Source organism: Elephas maximus, chromosome 1 (assembly GCF_024166365.1).
Source record: "Elephas maximus indicus isolate mEleMax1 chromosome 1, mEleMax1 primary haplotype, whole genome shotgun sequence".
Taxonomy (NCBI): domain Eukaryota; kingdom Metazoa; phylum Chordata; class Mammalia; order Proboscidea; family Elephantidae; genus Elephas; species Elephas maximus.
The window spans coordinates 2,284,634-2,300,846 of NC_064819.1; the positions used below are offsets into that span (position 1 = coordinate 2,284,634).

Sequence of the window (16,213 nt, forward strand, 5' to 3'; positions counted from 1 at the left end):
CATTACCTAACTTGATTTTAAAAAAAGAATGGGGACCCAAATAAACAAAACAAGAAATTATAATGGGGGAAATAAGTTCTGAAACTTAAAAAATGTTTTAAAAGTACAGAGATTACTTGTACTCCTCTATGAAAATATACTGGAAAACCCAGATGAAATGGATAATTTCATAGGAAAATATAATTTACCAAAATTGGCCTGAGGAGAAATACACAGTTGAAACAATCCAACCTACAAAGAAGAAAGAAAGTCATTGTGGCATGTTCCCACAAAAAAGCACCAGGCTCAAAGAGTTTCACATGTGAATTCTATCAACCCGTCAAATACAGTCTCAACGCTACGTAAATTAGAAAACTTCCATATTATTCTCCTGAAACCAAATACATTGTTACCTCAACCTAATAAAGTCCGCATATACACAAAAACTGCAGATCAATATCACTTATGAATATTAATGCAAAAAATACTAAATATAAACGAGCGTCTAACACCACATTAAGGAAAAGAATAAATCATGGTCAAGTAGAATTTATTTCAGGATTGCAAAGATAGTTCAGGAGTAGCAATCCATAATATCATGTCATATATCTAGATCTAAGGAGTAAACTCCTGATTATCTCTAGATGGTGAAAAAGTCTTTGACAACATCCAATACTCACTCCTGATTTAAAAAAAAAAAAAAAACTCAAGGAAATAGAAATCGATAGATATTTCCTTAACGTGGTAAAACATACAGACCTCAGTACTGAATTGCTGCCAGCAGCTTTTAAGAGGGAAACAGTAGGTGTATTTCCACGAGATCAGGAGCAATTACTTAACACTGTCCTGGAGATTTTAGCTAATGCAACAGACAAAAGAAACCAATTAGAGGTATAAGACTTAGAAAACAAGTAAAACTGTACTTGCAAATAACGTAATAACATATCTAGAAACCCCTAAAAAATCAATAATAAAATTAACTCAAACAAGATTCAATAAGGTAGCAGGATATCAAGCTAACAGGCAGAAATCAATAGCCTTCGTAAACACAAAGGATAACCAGCTGGGAGGTATAATGGAAGAGAAAATCCCATTTAAAAGACTATCAAAAAATATAAAATACTTAGGAATAAACTTAAGAAATGAGCCAAGTGTATATGAGAAAAACATTTAAAAAAACCACACTGGAATAAATGAAAAGATAAACTTTGCTCATGGGTAGTAAAACACAGCGTTATAGAGGTGTTGCTCTTCCTTAGTTAATTTATTAATATAAATGTCTTCATTGAAATACGAACAAGCTTATGAAGCAAGACAAGTTGATACTAAAGTTCATACAGAAAAATAAACTTCCATGAATTGCTTAAAAAAAAAAACTGAATAAAAAAGGCTATGGGGGAGTCTATTAGAACACACTACAAACCCTTTTTAATTAAAACAGTGTGATGTTGGGTATGACTAGAGCAACAGGCCAGCCAAACAAAATAGAAAGTACAGAAACAGAATCAAGAATGTATGGAAATTTTGTATGAGACAAAGACAGAATCTCGTCAGTGGGGCAAGTGCGGTCTTTTTAATAAATGGTGCGACGGCAATTCAATAGCCATTTAGAAAAAGATAAAAAACTGGATCCATACCTCATATCATACACCAAAATAAACTCTAAATGGATCACAGAACTAAATGTAAAAATTGAGACCAAACAAGTAGTAGAAGAAAACATGAGTAAATTTCTCTGTGACCTGGGTTTTGGGAAAGAAATATATATTTTGCATTGCAAAATAACATGGCGAATTCAAGACACAAATAAACTGGGAGAAAATATTTACAACATATTATACAGGTAAAAGACTAATATCCCTAAATATAAAGAACGCCTATAAATTAAGGAAAACAATAAAACCCTACAGAAAAAATGGGCAGAAGACATGAACAAACAATGCATTTTAATGATCCTTAAATATATGGAAGATTTTCAATTTCATTCCTAGGAGAAATACAAATCAAAAGTACTCTTAGATGCCATTTCTAACCTACGAAATTAAAAAATATATATATCAGAAAGTCTGACAACACACTCTGGTGTTGAGGCTGTGAGTAAACACACTCTTACAGTAAAACCCGCGAAGGCCAGAACCTGTGTGAGGCAGAGACCTGCCAGAGAAGGAAAACGCAAATATTTTCCACTAAATAGAGAGAGACAGAAAACTGGTGACAACACTGCCTCAAAGGTGGAAAACTTGAGAGACCAGGAAAAACAAGGCAGTCCCGTCGAGTTCCAGCTCTCGCTGTACACTGCCAGTGAGAAAGCAAAATGTTACGACGCTCATAAAGCAGAATTTGGCAATTTTTTAAAAAATTACACAGCATATATCTTTTCGCCTAGCGATCCCACTTCTAGAAATTTACCCTAAAGACAGACTTCCAACAATAGAAAAACATATACGCACAAGGTTATTCACGGCAGCATTGTTTGTAATTGCAAAATACTGAAAATGACCTAAATGCCCATAGATATAGGACAGAAACTCAAAAAAAAAAGATGATTTAACTACGGTACATTCACACAGTGTAGTACCATACAACTGTAAAGAACAAAGAAGAAGGAAATCTCTATAAACTGTTATGCAGTCATTTCCAGGGTATATTTTAATGATAAAAGCAAATGAGCACCTAGTATCTAGATGCTGGTTTTTAAATATCCTTCTCCAATAAAATGAATGCTACCTTTTGTGTAAGACAGAAGAGAAAATAATAAAACATAAATGTATCTGCTTACATATGCAAAAACAAAGAGAGTAAGAATAAACGAGAAATATAAAATTGGTTACTGTCATAGACTGAATTGTGTCCCCCAAAATATCTGTCAACTTAACTGGGCCATGAGTCCCAGTCCTGTGTGACTGTCCACCATTTTAGGTGATTTCCCTATGTGTTGTAAACCTATCACTATGACGAAATGCGATGGATTAGCGGCAGTTATACTGATGAAATATACGAGGTTAGGTCGTGTCTTAAGCCAATCTCTTTTGAGATAAGAGAGAAGTAAGCAGAGAAACACGGGAACCTCATACCACCAAGAAAGCAGTACCAGGAGCAGAGCGTGTCCTTTGGACCTGAGGTTCCTGTGCTGAGATGCTCCCAGATCAAGGAAAAACTGATGCCAAGGACCTTCCTCCAGAGCCAACAGAGACAGAAAGCCGTCCCCTGGAGCTGGCACCCTGGATTTGGACTTCTGGCCTACTGGACTGTGACAGAATAAACTTCTCTGTTAAAGCCATCCACTTGTGGTATTTCTGTTATAGAAGCACTAGACGACTAAGACTGTTACCTACAAGATTAAATCAGAACTAGTTAGAAGGAAGAGGGAAAAGTGATACTACCATGAAAATACCTTCATGTGTAATTTTGACAGAGAAAAAAACCTAAAATTGAATACAAACAGAATAAACCTAATTATATTCGAAATGAATAGAATAACCTTAAAAAAAAGTGCAATCTTGAATTCTACTCAGTCAATGAGGTGGTCTGGGAGTAGCAACGTCCCTGGGTGGTACAAATGGTTTACGTTTGACTACTAACTTAAAGGTTGGCAGTTCAAACCCACTCAGCATAACCAGGCAAGAAAGGTCTAGTGATCTACGGAGCAGCTCTACTCTGTGAAGCACGGGGCCGCCGTGAGCTAGAATCAATTCAGCAGCAATAGGTTTGGTTTTCGTTTTTCTCATGGGAGCAGCGACTGTAAAATTATCTTCTATTGTTACTGCAGGACTGAATACAGTAAAAATACTGTGTAATGTATACAGACATGTTTCTCAGTGTTAAAGAAGAGAGACACAAATATGGAATGGAAGAAGGCTAAGAAGAGCCCTACAGTGTTAGGCTGCACTTGTAGGTATGAATATGAACTCATGATTAATAGATAAACTGATATCAATGATATATGTTTATGTGTATGACTATAAGTGTGTGCGTGCGTGTGCGTGTGCGTGTGCGTGTGTGTGTGCTGAATGGGCCTAAAAGCAGTGATATACCAGAGGCAATGAGCACACCTAATACTAGATCTTGTGTATGTGTGCATGTGCGTGCATGTGTGTGTGTGTGTGTGTTGAATGGGCCTAAAAGCAATGATATACCAGAGGCAATGAGCACACCTAATACCTAGATCTTGGTTTCTAAAAACCCTTCTTCAATAAAATGAACCATGAGCCAGGGCTTCTTGAAGAAATGGTGGATTCCAGCACAGAAGCAGTGAAAGTATAAGATGAGCTTATGCTATCTTGTGCCAGAAATGAAGTGCCAAATAAAAAAAAGAAAAGAAAAATGCTGCGATATGTCAAAAGAATGTGGGAATGACTCAGAGGAGCTCCCACTGGCCAAATCGGTGACAACTTAACATCAAAATAAATAACTGAAGAAACAGATTACCACATTTTCACCCAAATAACGTGCACCTTCTACATTTGTCTGCCAACCACTCCCTCCCACCATGAGGTATTTTTGTGAGCGTGCTATGCTAATTTTTTTTATAGCAACATATTAAAAAAAATGGCATAGTGGCTATCTTAGTCATCTAGTGTTGCTATAAGACAAACACCGCAAGTGCACGGCTTTAACAAAGAGAAATTTATTCTCTCACTGTCTAGTAGGCTAGAAGTCCAAATTCAAGGTGTCAGCTCCAGGGAAAGGCTTTTTCTCTCTGTCGGCTCTGAAGGAAGGGCCTTGTGATGCATCAGTCTTCCCTTGGTCTGGGAGGATCTCGGCGTAGGAACCTCAGGTCCAAAGGATGTGCTCTGCTCCTGGCGCTGCTTTCTTGGTGGTATGAGGTTCCCGTGTCTTTCTGCTTGCTTCTCTCTTTTATCTCTCAAAAGAGATTGGCTTAAGACACTACCTAATCTTGTAGGCCTCATCAATATAATTGCCGTTAATCCATCTTATTACATCACAGTGACAGGATTTACAACACACAGGGAAATCACATCAGAAGACAAAATGGTAGACAATCATACAGTCACACAAGGGAATCACGACCTAGCCAGGTTGACAGGTATTTCGGGGAGACACAACTCAACCCATGACAGTGGTGCTTATGGAAATACCTCCCGGGGGAGAGAGCAGTTGGCAAACAAACTTAATAGGCACACATTATTTGCATAAAACTATACTGTAAGCCATTGTAAAGCTGGCAGTGAAGGGGATTCTGCCCTCCTCCAATGTCACAAGGGGAAGAAAGGATCATCATCAATATCAACCCAAAGCTGATCCCTGTGAAGCAAGGGTCAGACATACCTCTACTCTCCAAACTGTTCACCAATTCTGTCACCAGCCATCCCTCCCACGGTACTCTCTACTTCTCTGCTGGATTCAATAACTTGTTGCCATGGCGGCACAGAACTCACAAACAATACTCGTGATTATGAGGTTTATTAGGGAAATAACTGATTACAATTCAGGTTCAGGAACGACTCAGGACACAGTTCATCCATCAGGACAGCCTCCTCTCAGCCATGCCCTCCGGCAGGCCTCTCTCTGGCCTTCGGCCTCTCAGCAGCTGGGCCTGGCCTCTGCCCTGCTTGGGCAAGTGTTACATAGTTCTTTAGCTCAGCCAATAAGTGCCCAGAGGCACCTCGCTCCACCAGTAAGCCTTGGCCCAGAGGTGCTCAGCTCTCTCCCTCCGTAGGTCGGCAAGTCTAGCTCTGCCAACAAGCGCCTGAATGCACCCCTCTCTGGCCAGGAAGCCTTCTACCAGAAGGCGCTCAGCTCTCTCACTCCATGGATCGGCACACCCACTGTACCTACCTTGGTCACAGGCCAGGAAGCCCACCACACCATCTCACATCAGTCTCCTGGTTCTGCTGCCACCATTTCTCTGCCACTGCTTCTCGCAATCTTGCGCCATCTCTGATGTTATAGCTCTCTCTCTCTCTCTCTCTGTCTCCTGGGTCTAGGGGGTTCTCAGCTCAGGGACCCCAAGTCCAAAGGATGCACTCTGCTCCCATCTCTTCTTCTTCGTGGTAGTGAAGTTCCCCCCCCACCCCCGCCGCCCCGTCTCTGTCTCTAGGATGGCTCTTCTTATGCCTAGCAAGATGACCAAACTGAGTAATCACCTCATTAGGGTTCCATATACCTATGTGCATGGTTCAACCCCCACAAGGATACCATGAACCTCATCTGCATTATTAGCAAGCTGACCAATCCCTTTGTTGGGCCACGAGTACCTTATTTGCATAGTCCTGCCCAATCATTTGGTGGGAGTTAGAAAACTTCCGCTGGAAAGGCCATATAAAACCAATCCATTGCACCACAGCCACTGAAGAGCCCTGGCAGACATCACTTTAAACAAGTGATCACAGTTCTCTCCTTTCTCCCCTGTATCTTCAAGTCTTTCTCTGCACTAGTTTCATCTTACCAACATTTAAATGTAGTCAAGCCTCTCCCATCTTGCTCTGACCCCATAACCTCTCAAGTTACCATCTATTTTTTCCCCTTCATTACCAAGCTTCTTGGAAGAGTTGTCCCCACTGCTCATTCACCATCTATCCCCTGCACCAGTAATGGGACCAACGACATCGTTGTCCCTTGATGTGATGCACTGAGAAAGACATAACATTGCTTCAGAGGTATTCCTGCCCAAGATGGATAACTGAATCCAATCACAAGGAAACATCAGACATTTTATAAAATAAGCGCTCTGTACTTTTGCAAAAGTATAAATTTCATGAAAAACAAAGAAGCACTAAGGAACCATCCCAGATTGGTGGTGTTACCTGCCGTGAGTCAGCTCCAATGCACAGCAACCCCATATACAACAGAATGAAACACTGCTCTAGTCTTGTACCATCTTCACAATCATTGGTATGCTTAAGTCCACCACTGTGGTCACGGTGTACTCTGCATGCCTTCCAACCTAGAGAGCTCATCTTCCAGCACTAAATCGAACAGTATTGTGATCCACAGGGTTTTGGTTGGCTAATTTTCAAAAGTAGATCACCCGGCCTTTCTTCCTAGGCTATCTTAGTCTGGAAGCTCCGTGAAAACCTGTTCAACATGGCTGACCTTGACAGTATTTGCAATACCGTTGGCACAGCTTCCAGTAACTCACGAGCCACCACAGTATGACCAGCTGACACATGGGCGTGTTCTGGGTTTTCTGTTGTTGTTACAGATTAAAGGGGATGAAAGAGACATGCAAATTCAAGGCAGTAAGTCATCTGGTTACCCGGGGCAGAGGGAGAAGGAGGGAAACGGGATCATTGCTTAGGAAACACTAAGCTTCTTTAAGTGTGACAGAAAAATTTAGAAATGGAGAATATTGATGGTTAAACAACATGATAAACAGTCAACGTCACTGAATTGTACATGTAAAAAATATGGTGAAATGTTTTATTACATGTATATATTTATGGTATATATGGCTTTCAATTTCAATATAAATTTCAGAATAAGTATAAAAAAAATAAAAAGTGATCATCATTGGTTCCTCAACTAGAAAAACAAAATAATGGCCATAAAGCGTATCATCAGGACGAGTGCAGAAACCTGAGTAAGGTCTGAGGATTAGCCAATAGTACGGGATCAATGTGATTTCTTAATATTGGTAACTGTATTCTCACCGTGAAAACGAACGCACTGGTTCTTAGGAAACACACAATTAGGGAAAAAGAAACATGCAGTATGCCGCTCACTCCAAACACCTCTTTAAAGGTGTGCGTGTAACAAGCTCTACAGGAACAAATGAAAAAAAAATCCACAAACCAAAGGAATTCAGTACAGGAGAGTAAAGGGAACAAAGAAGACGTCAGTACCACAAAAAAAGCACTACAAATGATAACGATAAACTCACACCTATTAACAATGACACTGAACATAACGGCCTGAATGCATGCATAAAGAGACACTGACAGAATGAATGGAAGAACAGCACCCATCAATATGCTGTCTATAAAAGACACACCTTAGAAATACATAAATTTATTAAAAATCAAAGGATGGGAAAAAATATACCAAGCAGTTACCAAAAAAGAGCAGAAGTGGCAATACTAATCTCAGACTTTAAACAAAATCCACCATAAGAGACAAAGAAGGGCATTAAATAATGATTAAAGCAATGATCCATCATGAAGACATAACCATAATAAATGTCTGTGCACCCAAGGACAGGGCTCCACAATACATAAACTCTAACAGCACTGAAAAGAGAAATTAACAGTTCAACGATAACAGTAGGAGACTTCAACACACCACTCTTGGTAAAGGACAAAACATCTAGAAAGAAACTCAATAAAGATAAGGAAGATCTAAAGGCCACAAACATCCAACTTGACCTCATAGACATATACAGAACACTCCACCCAACAGCAGCAAAGTACACATTCCTTTCCAATGCATATGGAATGTTCTCCAGAATAGACCACATCTTAGGCCACAAAGCAACCCTCAACAAAACCCAAAACACTGAGGTAATATGAAGTATCTTCTCTCATCACAATACCATCAAAGTAGAAATTAACAAAAGGAAGTGCAAGGAAAAAAAATCAATTACATGGAAACTGAATAACACCCTGCTTAAAAACCACTGGGTAATAGAAGAAATCAAAGATGGAATCACAAAATTCCTATAATCAAATAAGAATGAAAACACATCATACCAAAACCTTCAGGATACTGCGAAGACAGTGCTCAGAGATCAATTTATACCAATAGACACACACGTCAAAAAAGAGGAGGGACAAAATTACACAAATACAAAATAGCAAAAAAAAAGCCCATAGTCACCAGAATAAAGGAAATAATAAAGATCAGAGCAAAGTAGAGAATAGAAAAACAACAGAAAGAATCAACAAAATCAAAAATTGGTTTTTTGAAAAGATCAACAAAATTGACAAACCACTGGCCCAACTGGCAAAAGAACAACAGAAGAGCATGGAAATAACCCAAATAAGAAATGAAATGGGGGACATTACAACAGACCCAACTGAAAAAAAAAAAAAGGATCGTAACAGAGTATTATGAAAAACTATATGCCAACAAACTTGAAAACCTAGAGGAAATGGACAAGCTTCTAAAAACACATCACCTACCCAAACACAAATGATATTGAAAATCTGAATAGACCCATAACAAGAGAAGAGATTGAAAGGTAATAAAAAAAAGAACTTCCCCCTCCCCCGCCAAAAAAGCCCTGGCCCAGATGGGTTCACTGGAGAACTTTACCAAACATTCAGGGAAGAGCTTACACCAGTACTGCTCAAACTATTTCAGAACACAGAAAAGGAACGGATATTTCCGAATTCATTCTATGAAGACAGCATAACCCTGATACCAAAACCAGGCAAAGACACCACAAAAAAAAAAGAAAATTACAGACTAATATATGAATACAGACATAGAAATTCTCATCAAAATTCTAGCCAATAGAATTCAGCATCATTTCAGAAAAATTATACACCATGACTAAATAGGATTCATACCAGGTATGCAAGGATGGTTCAACATTAGAAAATCAGTCAACGTAATCTACCACATATATAAAAAAATCACATGATCATCTCAATCAACATAGAAAAGGCATTTGACAAAATCCAACACCCACTCCAGACAAAAACTCTCAATAAAATAGGTATAGAAGGGAAATTCCTCAACATAATAAAGGTCAACTGTATAAAACCAACAGCCAACATCATTCTTAATGGAGAGAGGCTGAAAACCTTCCCCTTGAGACAGGAACAAGACAAGGATACCCTTTCATCACCACCCCTATTAAACATTGTGATGGAAGTCCTAGCTAGAGCAATAAACCAAGAAACAGAAATAAAGGGCATCCAAACTGGTAATGAAGTGAAACTGTTCTTATTTGCAGATGCTATGATACTATACATACAGAACCCAAAAGACTCCAAGACAAAACTACTGGGACTAATAGAAAAATTCAGCAGACTAGCAAGATACAAGATAAACATACAAAAATCATTTGGATTCCTAAACACCAATAAAGAGAACGAGGAAAAGGAAATCATGAAAACAGTACCATTTTGAATAGCCCCTTAAAAAATAAAATACTTAGGAATAAATCTAACCAGGGATGTAAAAGACCTATACAAAGAAAACCACAAACCACTACTGCAAGAAACCAAAAGAGATCTACATAAATGGAAAAACATACCATGCTCATGGATAGGTAGACTCAACACTGTGAAAACGACAATTCGACCCAAAGCAATCTGTGAATACAATCCAATCCCAATCCAAATACCAAGAGCATTCTTTAAAGAGATGGAAAAACTAATCATTAATTTTATATGGAAGAGGAAGAAGCCCTAGATAAGTAAAGCACTACTGCAGAAGAAGAATAAAGTAGGAGGACTTGCACTATCTCAGCTATGGTGGTCAAAACAGCCTGGTACCGGTACAAGGACAGGTACAACGGAACAGAATTGAGAACCAGATGTAAATCCATCCACGTATGGTCACCTGATCTTCAACAAGGGCCCAAAGTTGATCAAATAGGGAAAAGACAGTCTTTTAAACAAATGGTGCTGGCAAAACCAGATGTCCATCTGCAAAAAAATGAAACAGGACCCATACCTCACACCATACACAAAAGATAATTCAAAATTCATCAAAGACCTAAATAGAAAAAAAAAAACAAAAAACTATAAGGATCATACAAGAAGAAACTGGATAAACACTAACCCAAAACCCAGTGCCGTCGAGTCAATTCCGACTCATAGTGACCCTATAGGACAGGGTAGAACTGCCCCCATAGAGTTTCCAAAGGAGTGCCTGGCAGATTGGAACTGCCAATCCTTTGGTTAGCAGCCGTAGCACTTAACCACTAAGCCATCAGGGTTTCCGGATAAACACTAGAGGCCCTAATACACAGCATTAGCAAGATACAAACCACACCTAACAACACACAAACTCCAGCAGATAAACTAGATAACCGGGATCTTCTAAAAGTTAAACACTTATGCTCATCAAAAGACTTCACCAAAAGAGTAAAAAGACAACCTATGGCCTGGAAAAAATTTTTGGCTATGACAAATCCAACAAAAATGTTATCTCTAAAACCTATAGGAAGATTTAAAACCTCTACAACAAAAAGACAAATAACCCATTTAAAAAAAGGGCAAAGGAACACTTTACCAAAGAAAGCATTCAAGCGGCTAACAGACACATGAGGAAACGCTTGCTATCACTAGCCATTAGGGAAAATGCAAACCAAAAGCACAATGAGATACCATCTCACCCCAGCATTACCGGTAGGAATCAAAAAAGCAAAATAACAAGTGTTGGAGATGCTGTGGGGAGATTGGAACTCTTATACATTGCTGGTGGATATGCAAACTGGTACAACTATTTTATAAAACGATATGGCACTTCCTTAGAAAGCTAGAAATAGAAATACCATATGATCCGGCAATCCCACTCCTGGGACTATATCCTAGAGAAATAAGAGCCGTCACACCAATAAACATATCCACACCCATGTTCACTGCAGCACTGTTCACAATAACAAAAGGATGGAAACAACCTAGGTGCCCATCAATAGATGAATGGATAAACAAACTATGGTACATACACACAATGGAACACTAAGCAATAAGAAAGAACAATGATGAGTCTTCAAAACATCTCACAACATGGATGAATCTGGAGGACATTATGCTGAGTGAAACAAGTCAATCACAAAAGGACAAATATTGTATGAGACCACTACTATAAAAATTCATGAAAAGGTTTACACACAAAAAGAAACAATCTTTGGTGGTTACGAGGGAGAGGAAGAGTGAGGATGGAAGAACACTGAACAGACAACAGGTTAAGCGGTAACTGTGGTGCAGGGTAAGACAGTACAGAATACCAGGGAAGCCAGCACAACTTGTACAAGGCAAGGTCATGGAAGCTCCATAGACACAATCAAATTCCCTGAGGGGCTGAATTGCTGGGCTGAGGGCTGTGGGGACCACAGTCTCAGGGAACATCTAGCTCAACTGGCATAACATTGTTTATAAAGAATATGGTCTACATTCTACTTTGATGAGTAGCATCTGTGGACTTAAAAGTCTGTGAGCAGCCATCTAGGATACTCCACTGGTCTCACCTCTTTGGGAGCAAGGGAGAATGAAGAAAATTAAAGATAGAAGAGAAAGACACAATGTCACAAAACAATGTTTGTACTGTTTGATGAGAAACTAGTTTGTTCTGTAAACCTTCATCTAAACAAAAAAAAAAAAAAAGCTTGTGAGCAACCATCTAAGATAAAACACCGATTTCACCCCTTTGGGAGCAAGGGAGGATGAAGAAAACTAAAGACACAAGTGAAAGATTAGTCGAAGGTACTAAAGGACCACAACTACCACAGCCTCCACAAGATAATACAGTACCACCAGGTGGTACCCATCTACCACCACTGACTGTTCTGACAGGGATCACAACAGAGGGTCCCAGACAAAGGCTGGAGAAAAATGTAGTACAAAATTTTAACTCACAGAAAAAAGACCAGACTTACTGACCTGACGGAGACTGGAGAAATCCGCAGAGTATGGCCTCCAGATACCCTTTTAGCTCAGTAATGAAGTCACTTCTGAGGTTCATCCTTCAGCCAAAGATTAGACAGGGCCATCAAACAAGACTAAATGGGCACAACAGCCCAGGAGCAATGACCAGAAGGTAGGAGGGGGGCAGGAAAGCTGCTAATAGAGAACCCAAGGTCTAGAAGGAAGAGTATTGACATGTCGTGGGGTTTGTAACCAATGTCATAAAACAATACTTGTACTTAAAAAAAAAAAAAAAAAGACCAGACTTAGTGGTCCGACAGAGACTGGAGAAGCCCAAGAGTATGGCCCCCCGGACATTCTTTTAACTCAGTACTAAAGTCACTCCTGAGGTTCACCCTTCAGCCAAAGATTAGACAGGCCCATCAAACAAAATGAGACTAAATGGGCACACCAGCTCAAGGGCAAGGAGGAGAAGGCAGGAGGGGGCAGGAAAGCTAGTAACGGGGAACCCAAGGTTGAGATGGGGAGAGTGTTAACGTGCCATGGGGTGGGCAACCAATGTCACAAAACAATATGTATATTAATTGTTTAATGAGAAACCAATTTGCTCTGTAAACCTTTATCTAAAGTTCAGTAAGTAAGAGTGTATGTGCACAAACACACAAAGAAACAGAATGACAAAGCAAATGTAGGAAAATCTTAGCAACTGGTGAATTTAGGTGACAGGTATATAGGAGTCCTTTGTACTATTCAACTTTTGGTAAATTTGACATGATATCATCATAGAAGATTTAAGAATATACTCCCAAGGATGATGCCAACACACATTTATAATGACTTTGAAAAAAGGAAAGATTTGTAGATATTCATCCCATATATACATACCTATCTGTGTTCGTGTTAGGCTCAGAGTTTAGAGTGTTATCCAACTCATTCTCACTTTCTTCTGACTGGCTACTCACAGTTCCTTCTCTTCCTTCATCATCTACTTCATTAAGAGCCTATGTCAACAGCAATAAAAATAAAACACAGGTTGGTTACATATGCCCTAATCCTTTCTTTCTTCCTGTCGTAAGAGAAGAGAGGCCCCTCGTCTTAAGGCTAATCCCTCCACATGCGTTTAGGAACCCAAACTCACTTGGCTCCTTCTACTCCGTCAATTGTTCCTTTTCTCTCCTGCATCTTCAACTCTCTCTGTATTGGTTTTGTCTCATTAATGTTTAAATGTGGGCAAGCCTCTCTCATCTTGCCCTGGCCCTATACCCCTCAAGTTACCATCTATCTTTTCTCTTCTTGAATGAGTTGTCCTCACCTCTCATTCACCATCCATGCCCTGCAACTTGGCTTCTATTCTACCACTCCAAACTGTTTTGTATAAGGTCGACATAACATACTTGTTTCTAACTCAAATGGGTATTTCTTAGTCTTTACCTTTCCTGACTTCTCTGACTCATTAGACACCAATGACCACTCGTTCCTTTCCTTTAAAGCCTTCTTGATGCCCTTTTCCTTCAACTTCCATGACATCACATTTTCTTCTATTCTTTTGGCCTTTCCTTCTGAGTCCCCTTTATTGGTTCTTCTTTTTCTACCCTTCCCTTATTATCTGATATGACTCAAACTTTTCTCTTTGGACCTATTTTCCTCTCATCTGACGCACTTTCTGAGTGATTTTATCTAATTTCAAAGCTACAATTAATAGCCAAATGCTGTTAATTTCCAAATCTCTATCTCCACCCAGATCTCTTGAGCCCTAGTCACTTATATCCAACTGACTAAAAGACATTACCAGAACACCCCACATATACTGAGCATGTCTAAAATTGATTATCTTCTTAAACTCCTCCCACCATTCTTCCAGAAACCTTGTTCCTACTGATACTACCTAAGGCCGTGAACAGCATCGCCAGCTACTCAGATGCTTAAGCTCACAAACTAGGAGTCATCCTTCTTTCCCATCCTTCATGTCCAATCAGTCACCCGATTCTGTCAATTCTATCTCTTTTTAATCTCTCCCAAATCTATCACCCTTCCCTTCTACTTCCTTCCCTACTGCCACTGCCCTGGGTCAGACTCTCACTACTTCTTACTCAGATGCTTACCTAAGTCTTCTAACCAAACCCTCTCTCCAGCCTTGTCCCTCCCCAATCCAACTTCTATACTACAATGATCTCATCATGACTCTGCTCATCTTAAATCCTTTGGTGGCTCTATTCTTGCTTTCATATTCTTTAGCCCTTCATGACCTAGCTCCTGCCTATCTCTGTAACTTCACATCTCACGACTTCCCACCCCCGTGATAGACGCCATGCCTTTATCCATGCATCCCAGCATCCACCACAAGGCCTGAAATATTAGAGACAGTATACACACACATAATAACTACGTGAAAAAACTGAGTCTCATTCCTATTACAGATGAAGAAACTAGGGCCCAGAGAACCTAAGTAATACAGACAGAACTTTATCATTTTTTTGGTGACTGAAGGCTATCCCACAACATCAATTTCTTTTCTGAAGTTCTCTGCTTATCTACTAAGGTGTCTCCTCTCCCCTCCTGCGCTCCCCTTTCTCTTGGCTATCTCAAAGTTTGTTTTAAGAAGCTGACGTCACTGTGTTTAATTTGTAAACTGAGATAGCACTGAAACCAGCTAGGCAAACAAGTTACAGAGTAACATTACTCTGAAATTCTACCATTAACGTAACAGGCTCAGGTCTAGGGACAGACTCTTCTACAGAATAAAATGTGACTAATCTATTCCATGCTGCTGGGACACATTCTGTACTTGTGCAAGGTGTGAAATTACCTTGCAGAAGGTCATTTGGCCTTTGGTCTTAGTTCCTCAGAGCCACATTGTCACCTGAGGCTAATGAGTGAGTGCTGACCATCCCCAGAGAGACCACCCGGGGCGATGCTGACTAAGCTTTAGGAAGCATGATGTAATCTATCATGGCCACAGGGTGAGGTTAACGAAGGCCTTGGAAGATGGAGGCTCAAGGAGCTTCCTGACTGGCGACCATGAACAGGAGAGGGCAGAGGGTAGTGCATCCCTCTTTGGGACATGGCAGCTCCACACCCTGACTCCTCCCAGGCCTTACCTATGCATCTCTTCACTTACAGCCTCTTTATTAAAGCTGTTACCACAGGTATGGTGTCTCCTGAGAGCTCTGTGAGTCCTTCCAGCAAACTGTCAAATCCAAAGGGGCAGGGCAGCCTGTTGCTCTGAAGTGGAAGGAGTCACACAGACCGCCAGGCGTGCAGTCAGTACGCACTGACCTAGCCCCAGGTGGCCAGGGATAAGAGAGAGAAGGGCTGCGTGGGCAGCTGGGGTTTGAACTACACGGGGAAGGAAAGCTGAGAATTCTACAGGATGCAGGTAGAGTGTGGAGTGGGATGTGGCATCCACTACACAACCTGGTGCCAGAAGTGGGTGATTTTAGTCTCCCTGGACCCGTCTGCACAACTTGTTTCCATGATTCAGGTGACTGAAAGTCTGATTTGAAGTTTGACTGCAAAAACATAGGGCACTATGCTATACAGTTTATTTAAATAAACATAAATCTTCAGTCAGACATACTGTAGCAATAAGGTATTTTAGATAATTAAATTTCTGATTATCTGAAAGCTAACTGTTCAAAAAGTTCAGAAACATAAGTGGTTTTGGCTACGGGTATGGCTAATGGGTTTTGATTATCTAAAATATGTGTAACATTCTATTTAATTGCCTCTGTGAG

General features: G+C 40.0%; 1 protein-coding gene across 2 annotated transcripts in view; it reads right to left on the reverse strand.

The window, feature by feature from the left end:
• The window catches only part of CFAP44 (cilia and flagella associated protein 44), a 261,809-nt gene that overhangs the window by 218,357 nt on the left and 27,239 nt on the right, over positions 1 to 16,213 (reverse strand). For both annotated transcript variants that reach the window (XM_049876485.1, XM_049876503.1), the window contains exon 7: positions 13,365 to 13,480. In XM_049876485.1, coding sequence (XP_049732442.1) covers positions 13,365 to 13,480 — 116 coding nt within the window. The remainder of the gene's footprint in view (positions 1 to 13,364; positions 13,481 to 16,213) is intronic.